The 20,668-nt window shown below is 39.4% G+C and overlaps 2 protein-coding genes across 2 annotated transcripts in view; one reads left to right on the top strand and one right to left on the bottom strand.

Moving 5' to 3' along the window:
* The first annotated feature begins 78 nt into the window (after positions 1–78).
* LOC6498506 (beta-1,3-galactosyltransferase 1) lies at positions 79–1,413 on the top strand. Its single transcript, XM_001962927.4, has 2 exons — positions 79–205; positions 260–1,413. The coding sequence occupies exons 1-2, from the start codon at positions 100–102 to the stop codon at positions 1,411–1,413; spliced, it is 1,260 nt and encodes a 419-aa protein (XP_001962963.3). The 5' UTR covers positions 79–99.
* Positions 1,414–4,738: 3,325 nt separating this feature from the next.
* The window catches only part of LOC6496997 (carbohydrate sulfotransferase 4), a 32,378-nt gene continuing 16,448 nt past the window's right edge, over positions 4,739–20,668 (bottom strand). The window contains exons 2-4 of the mRNA XM_001962928.4: positions 6,352–6,525; positions 6,088–6,289; positions 4,739–6,014 (exon numbers count right to left, since the gene is read on the bottom strand). Of these exons, the coding sequence (XP_001962964.2) occupies positions 5,883–6,014; positions 6,088–6,289; positions 6,352–6,525 (508 nt within the window). The 3' untranslated portion in view covers positions 4,739–5,882. The remainder of the gene's footprint in view (positions 6,015–6,087; positions 6,290–6,351; positions 6,526–20,668) is intronic.

Raw genomic sequence — 20,668 nt, 5'->3', positions numbered from 1 at the left:
AAACCCAAATACAGTGCACTCTATTAAAGCAAAAATATTTTGTATCTTTTGGGGAAGGGGTTTTGAAATAAAAGGGTTCTAATTTTGAATCCCTTCGAAATGTTACCACGTCGCAGGAAAAGAATTTATACCTTTCTGATATTACTTTTAATAATATTTCTGTACCATAAGTCATTTGATACTATGGATTTTATAAACCGACGTGGTAAGAATTATTATAAAAAAAACTAAAAACCTTAAAACTTAAAACCTTAAACAGCGGAACTACCAACTTGGGGAAATAATGTTTCTCGAAAGATAAGTGACTACCTGGATCCAGATAAGGAAACAGCCCTCATAGTTCCGAAAGGATTCTGCCAGGATAAAGCCATCCTTATAATAGCTGTTGCCTCCAAGTTGAAAAACTTTAAACAGCGCTCGCTTATCCGTCAGACATGGGGTAATACCAACGATTTTAACTATCCAGCTTTTGTGAAGTTCCATGGATATTCAGTGGAAAACTTTCTGCAACCTCTGCCAGAACATATGAACCTATTTAAGGACTATTTGCAGGGCAGAGGTGAGCAAATGAGACTCAACGTGCGTTTAGTATTTGTTGTTGGTCGCAGTCGGGATAAGAGCAGTACTATATATATGAAGAGAGAAGCCGAATTGCACAATGATATCATTCAGGAGGACTTTGTGGACTGCTACCAGAACCTGACATTGAAGTCAGTGATGATCCTTAAACATATAGCGAATAATTGTACGAAGAACTCGGCTTTCTTTTTAAAATGCGATGATGATTCCTTTGTGAACATTCCCAACCTTTTGCACTATATATTGGGGGGTACGATTCCCCTCTACAAGGACACTTTGGAATACTATGATCGTACTTCCTATAAACCCACGGATCGTCTTAATCGAACCAAGAACTTGATAATGGGACATAGATTCTGCAATGTCCTGCCATCCAGAGATGTCTCTGATAAGTCGTACATGCCATCCTCCATGTATCCCCTCGACATATATCCCGACTATATATCCGGATCGGGCTATCTGATTTCTATGGACGTAGTGCCAACGCTATATACTACTGCCTTGGATACGAATTTCTTGCCCCTGGAGGATGTCTTTATAACCGGGATCTGTGCAGACATAGCCGGGATTGAAAGACTCCATCATCCGCTTTTTAGTCCTTTTACCCCAGAAGGACTGTGCAGCCTTAAAGGGAGCATCCTTAGCCACAGGGTGGAGCACTGGGAGATGGCATGGGACGTCCTAGTTTCCGACTACAACATTAAATGCCAGACTCTAGCACCTCACACAATAAACTGGACACTAAACGGGGCCAAAGACAAGTGCAACTTTGATTTATTCAGCCAAAAGTTTTATTACTTCATGAAATATTTAAAACTAGGTATAGGAATTTAAAAATAAATGAATTATTTCAAATTATACGCCAGGTTTAGTTCGCAGTGGCAGATAATTTCCACATAATACATTCTGGCGCATTTGGTAGTTTGAGAAACAGCCACCTAATGGCAAAGTGGCGCCACCGCAACTCATGTAGAAATAAAATGGTGTTGGCAGTTCGATGTATGTAAAGAAGAATGAAAACTAACTTCGGAAAAATCCAGAAAATATTTTGTTCCTAGATTTTGATGCAGATTGATGGAGAATCGATCAAACAATCTATTAAGGTATTCCACTCTAGAATCGGGGGGAAATTGACGAAGATATAGCCATCGCAATGGGGGATATTGGGCTCCCCATGCACTTTCCGCATTTTGAAGGGGATAGCCCAGAAAATGGGTCGAAAAATCTACAAAATATTTTGTTCCTAGATTTTGATGCAGATTGATGGAGAATCGATGTACAAATCGATTAAGGTATTCCGTTTTAGAATCGGGTGGAAATCGGCCAAGATATAGCCATCGCAATGGGGGGGATTGGGCTCCCCATGCACTTTCCGCATTTTTAAGGGGATAGCCCAGAAAATGGGTCGAAAAATCTAAAAAATATTTTGTTCCTAGATTTTGATGCAAATTGATGGAGAATCGATGTACAAATCGATTAAGGTATTCCGCTCTAGAATCGGGTGGAAATCGGCCAAGATATAGCCATCGCAATGGGGGATATTGGGCTCCCCTTGCACTTTCCGCATTTTGCAGGGGATAGAAAAAATGGGTCGAAAAATCTAAAAAATATTTCGTTCCTAGATTTTGATGCAGATTGATGGAGAATCGATGTACAAATCGATTAAGGTATTCCGCTCTAGAATCGGGTGGAAATCGGCCAAGATATAGCCATCGCAATGGGGGATATTGGGCTCCCCTGGCACTTTCCGCATTTTGCAGGGGATAGCCCAGAAAATGGGTCGAAAAATCTAAAAAATATTTCGTTCCTAGATTTTGATGCAAATTGATGGAGAATCGATGTACAAATCGATTAAGGTATTCCGCTCTAGAATTGGGTGGAAATCGGCCAAGATATAGCCATCGCAATGGGGGATATTGGGCTCCCCTTGCACTTTCCGCATTTTGAAGGGGATAGCCCAGAAAATAGGTCGAAAAATCTAAAAAATATTTCGTTCCTAGATTTTGATGCAAATTGATGGAGAATCGATGTACAAATCGATTAAGGTATTCCGCTCTAGAATCGGGTGGAAATCGGCCAAGATATAGCCATCGCAATGGGGGATATTGGGCTCCCCTTGCACTTTCCGCATTTTGCAGGGGATAGAAAAAATGGGTCGAAAAATCTAAAAAATATTTCGTTCCTAGATTTTGATGCAGATTGATGGAGAATCGATGTACAAATCGATTAAGGTATTCCGCTCTAGAATCGGGTGGAAATCGGCCAAGATATAGCCATCGCAATGGGGGATATTGGGCTCCCCTTGCACTTTCCGCATTTTGCAGGGGATAGCCCAGAAAATGGGTCGAAAAATCTACAAAATATTTTGTTCCTAGATTTTGATGCAGATTGATGGCGAATCGATGTACAAATCGATTAAGGTATTCCGCTCTAGAATCGGGTGGAAATCGGCCAAGATATAGCCATCGCAATGGGGGATATTGGGCTCCCCATGCACTTTCCGCATTTTGAAGGGGATAGGCCAGAAAATGGGTCGAAAAATCTAAAAAATATTTCGTTCCTAGATTTTGATGCAGATTGATGGCGAATCGATGTACAAATCGATTAAGGTATTCCGCTCTAGAATTGGGTGGAAATCGGCCAAGATATAGCCATCGCAATGGGGGATATTGGGCTCCCCATGCACTTTCCGCATTTTGAAGGGGATAGCCCAGAAAATAGGTTAAAAAATCTAAAAAATATTTCGTTCCTAGATTTTGATGCAAATTGATGGAGAATCGATGTACAAATCGATTAAGGTATTCCGCTCTAGAATCGGGTGGAAATCGGCCAAGATATAGCCATCGCAATGGGGGATATTGGGCTCCCCTTGCATTTTCCGCATTTTGCAGGGGATAGCCCAGAAAATAGGTCGAAAAATCTACAAAATATTTTGTTCCCAGATTTTGATGCAGATTGATGGCAAATTGATCTACAAATCGATTAAGGTATTCCGCTCTAGAATCGGGTGGAAATCGGCCAAGATATAGCCATCGCAATGGGGGATATTGGGCTCCCCTTGCACTTTCCGCATTTTGCAGGGGATGGCCCAGAAAATAGGTCGAAAAATCTACAACATATTTTGTTCCCAGATTTTGATGCAGATTGATGGCAAATTGATCTACAAATCGATTAAGGTATTCCGCTCTAGAATCGGGTGGAAATCGGCCAAGATATAGCCATCGCAGTGGGGCATATTGGCCTCCCCAAGCACTTTCCACATTTTGAAGGGGATAGCCCAGAAAATGGGTCGAAAAATCCAAAAAATATTTCGTTCCTAGATTTTGATGCAGATTGATGGCAAATTGATCTACAAATCGATTAAGGTATTCCGCTCTAGAATCTGGTGGAAATCGGCCAAGATATAGCCATCGCAATGGGGGATATTGGGCTCCCCATGCACTTTCCGCATTTTGAAGGGGATAGCCCAGAAAATAGGTTAAAAAATCTAAAAAATATTTCGTTCCTAGATTTTGATGCAAATTGATGGAGAATCGATGTACAAATCGATTAAGGTATTCCGCTCTAGAATCGGGTGGAAATCGGCCAAGATATAGCCATCGCAATGGGGGAGATTGGGCTCCCCATGCACTTTCCGCATTTTGCAGGGGATAGCCCAGAAAATGGGTCGAAAAATCTAAAAAATATTTCGTTCCTAGATTTTGATGCAGATTGATGGAGAATCGACCTACAAATCGATTAAGGTATTCCGTTCTAGAATCGGGTAGAAATCGACAAAGATATAGCCATCGCAGTGGGGCATATTGTCGTTCCCATGCACTTTCCACATTTTGAAGGGGATAGCCCAGAAAATGGGTCGAAAAATCTAAAAAATATTTCGTTCCTAGATTTTGATGCAGATTGATGGACAATCGATTTACAAATCGATTAAGGTATTCCGTTTTAGAATCGGGTGGAAATCGGCAAAGATATAGCCTTCGGTATGGGCCGTTATACAAAACTATATATAAGTTTATAAAACTATATAAAAATATATACAAAACTTTATATAAGATGTTTATACAATACAATGTTTATACAATTTTACGACTTATTTGTGTTTCTAGACCTCCAAATTATTTTATTTTACCCCATCGAAAAATAATGAAATAGAGAACACTACCTTTCTTATAATTCATTGTTTATTCAGTTGTTATTTTGCTTAATAAGTGTAATTATGCAAATATTGCTGGATTCTTTCGTTTATCAAATAATCAAATCACTTAAACTTGTTTTGTTTACCAATTTGATCGATATACTGGGCGTCGTTTTGGAAAACGAGAACGTATTTAACGCATTTGTATAATAATGACATAAAGTATAGTACAATTTAATTACAATTACAACTAAATAACCATAAAAATAAATTATTCCTAAGGAAACTTATAAGTAGGAGTTGAGTGCCCATTGCTCTTTTGTTACATTTTGTATATAATTTTTTATAATTTGCTTTAGGAAATTCGTGTCTAAATTGATACTAGCGTGATTTAATTGTTTTTGTTTTATTCCTTTTTGATAATATTGCACAATTTTTGGTTTGCCAAACATTTTGTCGAATTTTTATATGTTTTTTTGTATAATTGCATCATCTAATCGTTTTCGAGCTTAGTTTTGTTGAATTTCTGACTGATACGTTTTGGTTGTGAGTTTTGTTTTTTCAGTAAAGACGCTAAATCACTGGGTTTTTATCTATATACGCACTTTTTAAGCTGAATTACAAAAATTGCTTTGTTTTGCCTAAACAATTTACATCAAAAAGCCAAGTAAACAATCCACAATACGCAGCCCTATATAGACTAAGTTTTCAGTTTTATTGGTTTTTGCTTAAATTCTAGGCCTAAATGTAAATCTGATATTCGACTGGTTTCGTACCGTTTTACGCTCTACACAAAATTCGCCAATTACTAAAATTATGCATTTCATATTGTATATTCAGTTAATGTTTATATTTATTTATATATATATATATATATTAATAACTATTGCTCAGTTAAGTGTGTTTGCGTGTTCAGCAAAAAATGTGCCAGCAATCGAGTTCCCACAAATGCACCCACAATGCCTAACAAACCTACTGCCTGTCTCTGGGTCTTTCTGCCACAAATCTCTCTCTGTTCTGGCCACTTTCAACTCCTTTCGGCTCTTTTCCAGTTTTCTTACTCTTTTTTTCTTTTTGCTCGCTCAACACGACGATATCACAACAAAATGTACCAAGTAGAAGAATTAGTTATCATTATCAGATAGATCAGCTAACACTAGGACCGCGTTCACGTGAACGGGGGCGGCATCACCATGGGATCGAAGGTCTGCTGGATGCTGGAGAAGTTGCTGAAGTCCTCGATGCGTCGATAGCCCCACAGGTCCATGGCATCCAAGCAGGCGTCTTGGATTTGTTTAATCTGTTCATGGGAAATAATTACGAATTTAATTGAAATTTTCATTTTTATTGAAGGGAGTGTATGCTGTACCCACCTCGTCTGGCTTTAGATCCCGAATCCAATGGAATGGCGCTGATCTGGAATCGCGATATGTGGAACTGACGCCGCCAATGTTTTCCTTGGTGTGTGTGTCCAGGAATTCCTCGACAGCTGGATCGAACGGCAAGCCATAGAACAGTAAGATGTCCTGGGTCATCTCACTGGGATTGAGCGACAAGTCCTCATAGCGAAGGGTTCTAAAGAGCAATGTTCTTATTAATAATTAAATTTTAAAAAAATATATAAGTAAGATCCTCACCTAAATCGGGATGGATACTTTTCTAGCATTTCCTTGGCCGTTTTGTAGTCATCCTGCAGATCCTGGCACACCAGACGCGGATCCTCGCAGTCCTCATTGCCGGCGCACCAGACCCTATGCCTTCTCGACTGCATTGTGCCACGTGGATCCCGCACCAAAAGCACAATCCGCACGCTGGAGAGGAACAGAGGGAGTAGAGGGAAGGAAAAACTTGTTAGAGTAGCCAGATAGATAATCATATACATATGTGTTGAGTGAGCTATAATTGCTGGCGTAATAGTTGCGCACAGAGCCGTGAAGTTCACATTGCCGTAACAATAGGGCAGTGGTGGGGCGGTGGAGGTAATCCACCTAGAATTGGCTTTCAATTAAATTGGATTAAAATTTCTATAATAAAGCATAATTAGCATTTTCATGCAACAGCACGAAGAGTTGAATATCAGATGGATATCAAGCTATATTTCAATGGCAGCATTCAAATACGAAAATTGCTTTTAATTACAACACTTAATTGTATATATGTTCAGTTTGTTTCACGAAAATGTTTTTTCAAATTAAATAAAACAAATAGCTCATAGATTGGTTGGGAAAAAATGTAACGATAACTTCAGGAAATGCAAACCACAAAAATTAAATGATTTTTAAACCCATTCTTGAGTTTGGACTTCCATTGTTTATGAATGCGCTTCTATTTATTGGGAAATGCAACCCAATTTCAATTTAAATTGCATTCGATTCGGTTTGCATTTGTCATTTGGTTTTGCGGACATCCTCCTGCCAACGTCAACAGAAATTCAAAATACTGAGCATCAAAGACCATCCTCATCATCATCCGACATCAGAGGCAACCACAAACTGTGGCATAACCAGAAACACCCACATCCAACCACCTCCCACCCACAGCACCACAATGCTAATGAGTTTGTGGCGGATTGGGTAGAATGTAAACATCTATAAATTCAAAACTACAATGTGGACTTGTAATCCGCTTATTGATAAAGCTATTTTAAATATTAAACATTATGGAAAATATAAGAAATTGCCAAACTATGGTATGCAATACAACGGGAAGGGACAACAGCTGCCACCGAAATAACATTGACTTTGGCAGTTCTCCACTCAGTTACTCTCCCAGCCACAAAGTGTGGGTTAAAACGGTGGCAACAGCGACAGCTGCAACAATAAAAATACCAGAAACTTTTCCAAAAGCCACAAACCGCACAAAATAGTGAAAAAAGATACTCGCTATCTTTTAAATTTTAAAGATTTAAGGCTTTATATAAAAAAGGGATTTTAATTCCCCTCTATTAACTATGGGATGTCTATAATTTTTCTTATTTGACAGGTCTTTCAATTATTTTATCTATAGAGAATAAAAATTTCCCACCATTTGAATTCCCTGGTCTAAAATTTTATTTATAAACATTTTCGAAAGGCCCCACGCTGGGCACTTACTCATCAGACTCATAAAACTGTGGCACGTTTCAATATAACGAATTGAAATGTGTTTGAAATATATTATATATCACTTGATACTCGAAATTGTGTAATTCCGTACAAGCTGACATTATAAATTACATAATTTAAATTCAGCAGAAATTCATACATACATTTTCCTAGACCGAATACAATTTCTTTTTAATTATGTGTGCTTTTCAAGTTGAATAATTTATGGTGAAGTGCACTTATGGATGGACCAAATAATAATAATAAAAAATCACAGATACAAAACGAAGCTGTTGAAGGCCAACCATGAATTTCACTTTCGATTTGCTGAGTAATTTGAGCTGTTTTCTTTGCATTTGTATTTTGTATTTTGTAATTGTGCGAAAAAAAGAGACACTTGTAGCTAAAAATATGCATAAAAACTTTTTGCACAAGTCCCAAGTGAAAAATGTCGAAATAAATGGCTTGTCGAAGAATTCTCAAGTGGATTTCAAACTTGTCGGACTTTTAATTTGAAAAATATGGGTAAAGATTTCCTCCGAAACAAGACAGCAGCTGCTATTGAAATTATTATTATTTTTATTTGGATTTTAGTACTTGTAGTTCAAGATGGCTTTTAATTTCATTTTAATGGCTCTAAATGCAAAGCCATGAGTGGCTATTAAATGCATTTAACCCTGAAACCATCAACACTTTTTTGCAAAGTTTCTATAAAAATAAAACAACTAAAATAAATTCAGAAGCCACCTAAATTTTCAAGCATTCTTCGCATAACTTTTGACCCACTGACAGAGGCTTTTGGCGACTGGTTGGCCCCAAATATACACAAAAAACTAAAAGCTTCTACTAAGCAGCATCTCCACTACTATTTCTGACTCACATCGGTCTTTTTATATTTTTGTATTTTTTTTATACATTTTTTGTTATTTTTATATCAATGGAGGACTGCGGCAGTTGTGCGGCATTCTGACACAGATTTCATAAAAGATCAAAAGGCAAAAATTTGCAAAAAAAAAATATATATGCGAAAAAAAAATGTTTTTGGAAAAACCCAATCAATAGAGCCCAATAGAAATGTTAGTTTACAATCTGGAACGGCAAGAAAGATGCGTTCACAGTTAAGCGACCCAACTAAGCTCTTTTGTTGACCGATTCGGGGTCAAACCTCACACGATTAATCAATATAATGAGAACTGGTCCCCATTATTGGGTTCTCAATGGCCCAATGCCGATGCCCCAACAATTTACATAACTTTTCTTCGGTCTCTAGTCTCTGGTCTCTGGTCTCTGGTCAGAGTCGAAACAAAAGTAAAAGTTGCTCACGTGTTGCTCGAGGCCTTGAACCCCAAAAAGCTGGTTAAAGTGAACTTTTGTATAGCCCCTCTTGAATCATTAGTCACCCTGATTTCTAACCATATCCAGAGATACCAAAATGGCCTGACCCATTAAACGAGAGTCTCTTTTATTTTTTCAAATAATTTTTTGGTTTAGTGTCTGTCTGAGTGTCTGTCCCACTTCTGGCATGGCCAAGTATAATTCGAGGGGCCTGGGTCTTTCTCTGATGCGTGTGCAGATGTCTCGCTTTATAAACGTATACTCACACTAAATACTGGGTAATTATTTTTTAGAGGTTCCTGAGCCCGGGCATACTGACATAAGCTGATAATGTTGATTAATGGCTCCTGGGAAAGTCAAGATTACTACTGGAGGCCTGAGACCTGAGGCCTGGGAGAGCGGAAAATTGGAAAATGAAAGAAAGACTTTCTTTCTGAAGATCAAATAGAAAAGATCATGGTTTTCCCAATTCACACTTTAAGTACCTCATCTAACACGCCTTTTTCTTGTGACTACATAAATTCAAATTTAAATTCATTATTTTTCCTTGGGGTTCTGCATAATTTGTATGCTGTAAAAATTGCTTTTAAGAATTTTTCGCACGGCAGGTGGAAATTACAGCCCTGTCGGGCACATAGCTGAAAAAAGAAAAATATTACGCATACGCTTCGTTGGCCAAAAGCTTGTTGGCCGTGAGTGTATGTGTGGACTTGTTTATTTATAAAAATATGCATAATTGTCGCGTGCGGGTTAAAAAACGCTAGAGAGAAAAGGAAAACAAGGAACAGAGGCGGAATTAAAATAGCAAAAAATAAAATTGCGAAAAAATATAAACATAAATAAAGTAAAAAATAAAACAGGAAAAACAGAAAAAGGAGGACAGAAGACCGAAATAAATTTATTTCACTGCCAGGGCTGAGACTCCTCTGCTTGTAATTTAATTATATTAAACAATTTAAGCCAGACAATAATCCAAAAAATAAAAGGAGGACAAACTGAATCCCTACAGCAGTGCAGTAAGCCACACAAATCCCACAAACACGACCGAATAATATAGGAAAATATATAGGAGAGAAAAAGCAACAAGAAGCCAAAACAAAAATGGCTCGAAATGTGACGTTTTTCGGGGAAAATGGTGGTATAAAAAAATTCATTTATCGATTTAACAAGTGCCCAACAAACGCAAAATACAAGCACGAGAGTGCTCCGAGTGAAACTCCATCTATACCCAGTACTTGGCCCATTTATCAAGCCAAAGCTAGAGCCCACTTTCAAAAATATATATGCATATTGTAGCCCTCGAGCCACTCCCCCAAATAAACCACCCAATTCTTGTGTTGCAACTGAAACTACAGGAAAAAAAAAACAGAAAAACATGCAACCACAACTAGAGGACTGCAAATGAAGTTAACTAGGAAAATGCGTTCCTAAAATAATACCATTTAGCATTCGCCATTCGCCATTGAAAGGGAGAAACAAGACAGTAAAGTAAACTGATTTTGGAATGCAAGGGTGCATGGGGGTCTACCAACCACCCTCTCTGCGGAATTGTAATAATTTTAATTATATGTGACATGCGAGAGCAAAGGCAAACCCCAAACAGGCAATTAGGACATGTTGAGGTTTCTGTAACTCACAAAATGCATTATACTGCTCTAGAAAGTGGGGTTTTATGGCCATAATTGGTCCTTGCTATCAGGTCTAGGGCATGATTTTGTCGGAGAATATGACAAGACTTCTTAAAGTGCATTTAATATTCGTATACTATAGAGTTGAAGTGAACTAGTGCAGAATCAGGTCAAGGGTTGCTTCCCATTTAGAAAGAAAAACACAAAAATCTTGCCAACTTGAAAGCTCTTAATGCCCGCACTGAAGTAGAAAACTTGGATAGTTGACTTAATTATGATACTCAAAGAAAGTTGAAATAAAAATTAGAAACTCGTCTAAAAATTATTCTCCAACATCGTTTACAAAATGTCCCCATTGTGGCCCCCAGAGTTATTAGCTTTATTATCCATTAACTACCGATTTGATTGCTCCGATAAAGAGCTTTTCCATCAAAGCCTCGTCATTAGAGATAATAAAACCATTTAACCATAGAAACGAGACCTTGAACTTGACACACACGGACCGAAGTAATATTTACCTGCCATACCTGCCGCGAAAATTGCGTGACTAACAAATAGAATTGAAATCAATCGAAATCCTAAGGATAATAAGACGAAAGATCCACGAAACTGGGTCAGAACCCAAGGGAGAGAACAGAAAAACGAGTGCCGATCAATTTCCCTCTTGGCAGTAGCATTCGGCCACCCAAAATGCGAAATAAAATCATGATAGATTACCGGCAAAAAGCGGAATATAAAGGCAAAAATTGTTTTGGCAAATGCAAACAACAGCAAATGTCAATCAAAGTCAACTGGGAGATGCGACTTGGCCCAGTCGAGTGGCAAAAGAGAAAGGCACACCGAGTCGCACACAGTTGGCATTAGTTTGGAAATGGAAAAACGGGGATTGGGAGTTTGGGGGCCACAAAGAGAATGACTTTCGATGGGGATGCCCAGAGTGGGCGGTCGGGGGCGTTTCAGGGGAAGACACCACTGAAGAACAACTATCTGCAGTGGTGTCTTCCCCCCCTTCGAGGCAACTGACAAAGCCAAAGGAGCCGAGGTGCAAGAGTCTCTTGGAAACTTCATTAATAACAAACTAAGCGACGCCTCCGATGGGTATGTCATGGATATGTGTATGATATATGCACGTCCTATATGTTTTGGAGATATGACAGAGAATTATAGGAACATTTTTGGCAAAGAGAAGTCACTAGTTAAAGGAAGGTTAAAGGAAATGGTATGTGCCATGCTCTTACTAATTTTTCAAAGGGGGTTTATAAGAAAAATATAATTCTTTTATGGTATATTCTAATTTTCCTAAGGATCCATTACTATACCCTTTGCTTTCCTATATTTTTAAAGACTTACACAACCACTGTACCCACTTCTAACCTTTCATCGTCATCAGAGCTTTATCTAGTACCTACTCTGTTATTTTTCTGACCTGGCAGGAGTATGAAATTTATTGAGTTCATGCATTTGACATGAAGCCTTCAGGGCCTCTCCTATGCTTATGATAGGAGAGAGACTCCCCCACAGAAAGCCCCCCAAAAAACCCGTATGTGTATACATTCCGTTGATAATAATGACGACGACAATGCTGGTTTTCGGGGGTATGAAGGATAATAAATGCTAGGCAATTTGCTTGATATGCCTAATGACAAAATTAAAGGCAAAATATATAAGATATTCTGATTTATTATGACCTTTTCTTATCCAGACTAATCACAGTGCTGGTGGCTTTGTTCGATTATCAAACTAATTGCCAGAAATTTATGCAATTACAGAGCCAGAGAGACCCATCCCCAGTAATACCAATGCCCAACTGAATGAACAATGTCCTTTAATGGGACTCCCATTCGACCACCCCTTGCAGTTGATTGACTTTTGATCTAATTGAATTTCGCACGCCTGGGAACAGGTCCTGGTCGAAAATCAATAAGGAGACTCTAAAATCTTGATTGGAATTTATGTGAGGCACTTGAAACTTTTAATTAAAATGGGGGGCAAGGACACAGAGCTCTGCTGCTGTGGGACAAACTTATGGGGGAAATGAAATGAATTGAAATGATTTATGCAGGCTCAATGGAGAGGAATTGCATTCTCTCTGGAAATTTTCCTCACCAAAGATGGAAGGAAAAGATTTTGACAAAATTATTGCTTCCATTTGAGAACTTTCATTATACTGGTATGTCTTGTTTGGGTTTAATTTCCTATTAAAATTGGGTCAAAACCTGGTAGGCATTTGAAGAACAAAATAGTCTTAATTTCTTCCTGATAAAAAATTAAAGTGCAAACTAGTCCAAGCCCCTCTTGCTTCTTATTATCATAAACTTCAGTCGGCTTACGTTTATTGATTAAAAGTTTTCTGTTCTGCTGGCCCCGGCAACTGGCTCCTTGCACCGTCCAGAATTTATTCACCCAGCGGCAATTGAGCTTCCAGTTTCTTGCGAAAACACTGTAGAATCGCTTGAATAACACGGATGAACTGGACCGACCCGGTCTGGTCCTCCCCAGCCATCTATTGACTTTGGGCCATGGCTCTCAACAACGTCATCTGAAGTGAACGCCTGAGCTGCTGAGCGTTGAACGTTGAGCTACTTAATGACTTATCGCCGTCATTATGCCTCGCTGGCTACGCGATTCGAAGTGACTTTTGGGCTGCAGCTAAGAAAGCGTAAAGCAAAGTGAAAGAAGCTCAAGTGGCAGCCAAGATGCTGAGGCTGCAGGCCTTCAGTCCCATCCACTATTAGTAGATGCTTTTGCTGAAAGAAAGAGTTGCAACTAGGGCGGATGGGATGGATAGGGTGGTGTGTGGGCTGTGGTGGGCAGAGGCCCACTCATTCTATATGACATATTCAAGAACGCGGCGGTACCCACATCTTAGACAGTAAGGCCTTCCTTTCACTTTGCCCACGGCCTGAATGAAATTAAATATAACCAGAGGAGTAACCAAACAAAAGGGAGAATGGAAATAGCACTATGAGATACAAGTATTTTCTTTGGAAGATCTGCAAAGAGTGGAGGGGAATCTTAAGAGCTAAGAGCTGAAGCTATAAAGGAGGCATTACTAGAGACCTAATTTCTAGATTGTATACCTCCTCAGTTTCTAGTAGTTTCTATTTCAGCAATTCCCACTTTTATTAAACTAATTGATTTCTTTTAAGCAACATCACAGGACACAGACCCACCAGGGACTTCCCCTGACATGGATCCCAACTGAAATTGCACAATTTTCTTTAACGTTGCCCCCACAATTGCCCCTGCCCCTTTCTGATTGTCATGTAAATGAGAATTTTTCCCCCTTTCTTGGCTCTTAAAAAATTGCTCGACTTGCGACCAGGAAGTGGCAATATTCAGGATGGGTGTAACCATTTAAGGGCGTTGCCGCACCCAACATTTTGACACTTCATTTCATTTCAGTTAAGGTTTAAGCTCCGCCACGCCCCCATTTTGCTTTAGTTCTCTTTTGATTTATTAATGAACTTGGCGTGCCAACTGCAGTATCTTAAGGTCTTGAGGCTACAAAGCAAATAATAATGTGTATCTCACAGATAAGAGATAAGTAAAGCAAGCATTTACTTACCTACTTTCGTAGGTACTTACGACACACGAACTTAACAGACATTTAAGATACTTTTCTGTATATTATTACACTTTAAGATAGAGACTAGAGTACTTCTGGATGATGCCATACCTGAAAATACAGAAAATAAGAAGGGAAAAGTTAATAATGCCTGGCATTGCATTGCATTTCAAAAAAGAAAACAAAAAAATGGCAATTACAAAGAGCTTACAAAAGTACCGCCCACGGAAACGAATTAAAACCATCATAAATAAACGAGAGTCAAGGTCTGGCTGAAAATTTTCCCAAAATCAATGCCGAGCACGTTTGCCGGGGACTGGCTCCTTTCCAGTCCAGATGCAGCTCACCATGGCTGCCCACACAGAGACACCCAAAACTGCATCTGCATCTGGGACCGGGAGGAGGAGGAGATGAAGGTGAAGGTGGAGGTCTGGGATGGGATGGGAGTGAATGGGAGGAACGCCACGCTTGTTTATGGAGCACGAAAGGGTAACCCGTGTGGACGTTGCCATTATTCGGAGCAAGCGCGAGCGATAAATTGCAGGCGATCTGTGACAAATAGCCCCGACCACGTGAAAGGCGAACAGCCCAGGTGACCAGGGACCCAGGGATCCAGGGACCAGGGAAACCAGCATCATGAGGCAGTCAGCCAGCATCCGAAAGGGAGCTCCGGCCAAGGAATGCAGCTTCAATTGCTTTTGGTGAGGGTAAAGAGAAAAAAAACTAAAAACTGGATCGTAAAGTGAGAAGTTACTCACATGTAATAGTCTACCCAGAGCAACAATGTTTAAGAAGAAATTTAATCAAAAAATATATATTAATTAGTGAGTAAAATCAATCTATAAGATAGGGGTCAAGTTTAGGAATAATTATTACTTCTCAGACTAGAAACACATCACTGAAGACTAAGTAATCTTTTTTTTATAGACTATTAAGATACAAAAACAGTCTACAACATCATCTGGTAGTAAGAATCAAATCTGCACATCATAAAATCCATTTAAAGTATATTACTTTCGCATTTGAAAAAGTAGAAAATTCTGGTGTAGAGTGGTGGATAGAGTGGAAACTAATTTTGCGTTTATTACAGACGGCCAAATGTGAGGAAATTACATGGGATACGGATACCGTGGCGGTTTAGAGGCAGTCATAGCCCGATGATTCCTGCCTGCCAGCTAAAGCTAATGCCCCACAGATACAGATACAGATACAGATACAAAAGCGTAGTAGAGCGAATGCAGTTGGAAAACGTGGCTAACAATGCAATGTAGCGGCGTTGCAAGAGAAGAATGTGAGTGCGGCATCCACGGCGACGCCACACAAAAGGTGCCACGTAGAAAATTGCACAAGAATAGAACTAATTTAAACAACTTGCAGATATGCGCCACAAGGTTGCACCACTGCCCGCCTCCTCTCTCTATAGCCCCTGGAAAAGGTAATAAAAATTATACAATAAAAAAGTGGATATAATGCCCAGCCCCCCCATCAAAATATCAATAGGAGATGCCGTTTGATGGCCTGTCTGCCGGCACTTTTCAATTGCATTGTGTTCATGTTTCGAGCCAGATTGTATCTGGATATTGACTGGAATGGCTAGTGCTATCCAGTCGTTCAGTCATCCAGCCAGAGCTTTGTTTCCTTTCCCCAACAGCGGTTGATGGACGTAGGCGATATGACGGACTGTTCATGTCAAACAAAAAAAAAGTTTAAGAGAAAATAGAAGATGACTAGAGTCGAGTTTGAAGACTATACTATACACGGTACTCTTCTCTTTTAATACAAGATGATTTTTTAAATTTATTGCATACTTTTGGGCGCTTGAAACAAGCCACTATAGCCAGTAGCAGAATAAAACATCTATAACTCCAGTTAAAATATCCCAATTTAACTGAATTTTGAGTTATTGCTATAAAGTGGCCTTTACAACTGATTGGCATCAAAACTTTTTCTAAAAACTTTTCAAAAATAAGAGAAAATGTCATTTCTATCACAATACCTATGATTACTGGGTATAAAAAGCATCGTTAGTAGTTCAATGACTGCCAAAGAAAGCCGGAAACTCATGATGTGCTAAGCTCAAGTTAGTTACACATTTTCCAGTTTGCCCAGAGCTTACAAAACTATTGACCCAGTATTGGCATTTGAACAAATATCTAGGAAGGAAAACAAGATGTTTAACAAGATTCAAGGTTGGCTTCGGCACTCAGTTACATCCAATATTTAAACAGCAACTCTGAGGGCTTAAGCTTAAGCTTCAGCTTAAACTGACTTTAAATAAGAGCTCGTTTTATTTCATTTTTTATTTCCAGAAGAGAAACGAAAAAGAAACTTTCAATCCGTTCACTTTTTTGTTCGAACAACTCGTTATTCATGCAAATCCTTGACTTGGCGCCTTAATTAAACAAGGAGCCGAACGGATAACCACCTGGTGACACACTCAGGTACAACTGCCACGCCCCAGACGCCCCCGACACCCCGGACACCCCCTCTAAATCCCCAACTATATATACAAACAAATTACAAAAAAAAAAAAAAAGAGGAGGAAAGACAAAAGTCGCAGACAAGAGAAAAAAGGAAAAGTAAAGTGCGTAACTTTTTTATGCGACCACAATACCATCCATACACCTGGAGAGGTCCCTCCCGTCCCTCCTTTTTCTGGTTTTTTTTTGTCCGAATGCGTTGACACTGTTATTTGTCTTTGTTGCCTTTTCGCAGGTGAGGCCGGTGGGGCCAGAATCCCCATCTGTTCGTCTCGGCTTCAGGTTGTTAAGCAAAAGTCACGTTGGGACCCCCAACCCCCAAGGTTAAGTGGCAAAAACGCTTCAGCCACAAACAAAACAAGTCCAAGTCGGGAGATAAGCCCAACAGAGCAACAGTAGCATCGCATATATATAGGAATATATATCTAGAAATATATATAATCACAGGTATCTGTTTACCACAAAAGATGGCAGTTATTTGTTGAAACGAACGAGATTAAAAATTACCCTGAAATGCAAATTTATTTTATGGCTTCTCTCGAGTGATTAGGAAAATGTACATATTTTTTTTAACAACTTCGGGAGTAAGAAAATGCTTAAATAAATATGCAAATTGAAAATTTAAAGTCAAGGAAGTACAGACCATTTTTATTATTACCCATTAAGTAAAGGATATGAATAAGAAATATATTTTAAAAGCACCTTCTTCCGTTGCAACCGCCACATGTTGTCGGCTCATTTTATTTTTTAATTGGCGTTACTTATCAAGAACCCTTTCACAAAAATAATAGAAAAAAACGCCCCACGATCCCCATGAGTAGTACTCATGACAGTAGACAGTAGCCCATGCCATGGACCATCCCAAGATTGTTCTAGATTTTTTCCCAATTACCTCGCACAATTTCCCGCTGCCTTGCGCTTTTCACGCTGCGCTTCTGTCGGCTGCTCTTGCCATGATTTGTGGCCGTGGCTCGCTTTTAATTATTGCGATTATTGTGGCAACAATTTACAGTTTTCGAATGTTACTACTACTGCTGCCACAACGGGGCAAACGGAGTGCGGCAAACCAGGCAGCAAATAATTTAGAGCAGAATGAATTGTCTGGAAAGAGGCTTTGGCTCTCAAGGCTTCTGGCTGCTGGCGAGAAATTGCAACTTGATAATTATAATGAGCCAATAATGACGATGACGATGACGACAGTCCCACAACCATGACAACCTTGTCTTCTCATATCCATTATAGTTTATCTATCGGCTGATATTCGATATGATCTGCAATCAGCGATCTAGAACTACTAAACGAGGTCAGTAGTAGTAGCGGTTGTCTCATAACACTAATCATAATATAATATGTACTTCCCATTCGAAAACATTGTTTTAAGAAGCATTCCAATCTCTGTCATTTAGGCTTCCATGTTGAGGTTTCCCTTTGAACAGTTCCGTCAATTTGTCTCGGGCTTTATCTTTCCGAATTGAACGAAACCCTTGCCCCGAACAATAATTTCCTGGAAGTCTGGAAGCTGGGCCAGCACGTGCAACGCAAACACTTGAGAAGAACATGTCGGAGAAAATTGCAACATGGACTTTTGCTTAATAGAATCTGAACTCCAGAATGTGTCAGTGGCTCGTTCCGTCTGCCTGCATCCGCAGTAAAAAAAGCAAAAAAAAAAAAGGCCAACAGCCCGAATAAAATGGAACAACAAATGTTGGCCAAAATCAAATGAAATGGAAAAATTTGCAGGTAAAACAGAAACTTGTGCGAACTCTTCAAATTTACCCTTATTTCTTTATTTTTTAAACCCGGTACTCACGACTAGGACTGAATCCTAGGAGACTAGGACTAGGATTCTGCTTTTCTACTAGCTTGTTAAGATGCTCTCAAAAGTATGCAAAAATATCTTACGAATTTTATTTCAAGAATTGTAGACTAGAAGAAAAGAGTACCAGCTATCATATAGTCCAGAAATAATATAGAAAATATTTTAAGAAATAGTATCTAGTCTCTAATACTAACAGAAAGCCATTGAGTATATATTAAAGTGTATTTACAAAACATTTTGAAACTCATAGAAAAACTTGATAATTTTGTAAGAAAAAAAAAGCACGAACTGCTGAATAAACTATTTACCCAAAAATAATAAACAAAATTGCTTAAACCAAGAAAAAAATCTCGAAAAAAGAATCAAAAAATAGTGTTAAGAAAGTGACCCCCTTTGGCCCGACTTGCTGCAGTGGCAACGATATTTTTTTTTTTTCTGTTGGTCTGCAACAAAAGGACGTGACTGGTGCGAATCCATGGGTCACAGCGGGAGGACAACGTTGCCGAAAAAACCCAAGGAAGCCAAAAGAGGGGCCAAAGGGTGGCCAAAAGAGGGGGCCACGACATGGGTGTGGAAATAATGGGGGGCGGGCGTCTAGTGCATATTGTGCGCCACTGACACGTACTAACGAGCGCCGCTTGACAGCTCGCAGGAGCGTCGTTCGCCCCGCCTGGAGATGCTTAAAACTTAATTTGAAGCAACAAAGACAAGGATCTCCTGCTCCTGCTAGTAGTGGCTGCTGGCTGCTTTCAGAAATGTTACTGCGTCATTATGCAATGCCATGTGGAAGCGACTTAGTTATGTAATGAGTACGGGACCAGAGCCCTGTCAGAGGGCTTGTCGGCGAAAGATTACCGGGAAGAACAAGTGAGGCAAAAATGAGGCAAGTGTGAGCCCCTCACTGACCCACTTACTTACTAAATACCTTCACACACTACATATATGCAATCGGAAAAACCACTAATAAATAACCACAAACCGCAATGATTTGAGAATTAATAATAAACTTTACAATAGTTGAATGGAAGAGGCAATAAATATTTATGAGATTTCTATCTTTGAGGCTAGGTCCGGTGGCCATATAATAATTATTCGAAATTCCCACTCAATAGTTTCATAAAAAGATTTATTCCCAAGCCCTATTATAGTCTTAAACTTAAATCAATTGAAGCTAAACTAAACACTATTTTGGAATAATAGTAGAGACCTTAAACCACGTTCTATGTTTCTATTTAATAATCAAATATTAATTTCAGATAATTGTGTAAAAATCCAACCATATGCTAAGTGCCCAAGTCACTTAGGTGGATTAATTTATGTATGAGTCGGCGGCTAATTCAGTTACTTCTCAGTAGAGAAAAGGGACCTTTGACCTTGCTCACACGTGCGATCGACAGATGTACTCAAGCCTACACACACACATTCCATGGTTATGGGAATTAGTTGTTGTTGGAGCAGCACTTGCCCTCCGAACTCTGACCCATGTGGACTCCACCCACTTTGCGTGTTGCCAGATAAAAAGGAAAGGGCCAAAAAAATGAGGGGGAAACCCGAAACGCAAACGAAATGAAATATGTATGCGTTGGAGGAGTACGTTCCGGGCCTGGAATTTAGGCAGGTTCAAGTGGGTAACAACGGGTAACGCAAATGAATGTCCGTGTTGGCATATAAAAAAAAAAAAAAAGAAAATCCAAAAAGAATCCAAAAAGAAAAATCCAGAAAAAAAAGGAGAAACGGAAATGCTAAGCCCCACAGGCCCCACAGAACGTGTGGCAAGGGCAAGACAACGTTTTTGTTTGGCCAGGAGCCAAAAAGCCGAGGCACAATAAAGGCCACGACACCAGGACACCAGGACACCACCACTACCACCTATGTACCCTAGGGGGTAGACTGGAAAAGAAAAAGAAGACTGAAGACGCCCGAAGAGCCAGGCATTTTTATTCATCTTATAAAAAGGATATCACAAACCGGCAGGCAGCGTTGACAAACCAAATTCCAAGGAAAGTAGAACGAAGGATGTTATGCCTTTGATTTCTCCACA

This window comes from Drosophila ananassae, chromosome 3R (assembly GCF_017639315.1).
Source record: "Drosophila ananassae strain 14024-0371.13 chromosome 3R, ASM1763931v2, whole genome shotgun sequence".
NCBI lineage: Eukaryota > Metazoa > Arthropoda > Insecta > Diptera > Drosophilidae > Drosophila > Drosophila ananassae.
This window is presented reverse-complemented; position numbering and strand designations above follow the sequence as displayed.

Coding starts and splice junctions, on each gene's coding strand:
- LOC6498506 (XM_001962927.4), top strand. CDS start 100: ATGTTACCACGTCGCAGGAAAAGAATTTATACCTTTCTGATATTACTT. Junction 206..259: donor GGATTTTATAAACCGACGTG/GTAAGAATTATT, acceptor AACCTTAAACAG/CGGAACTACCAACTTGGGGA.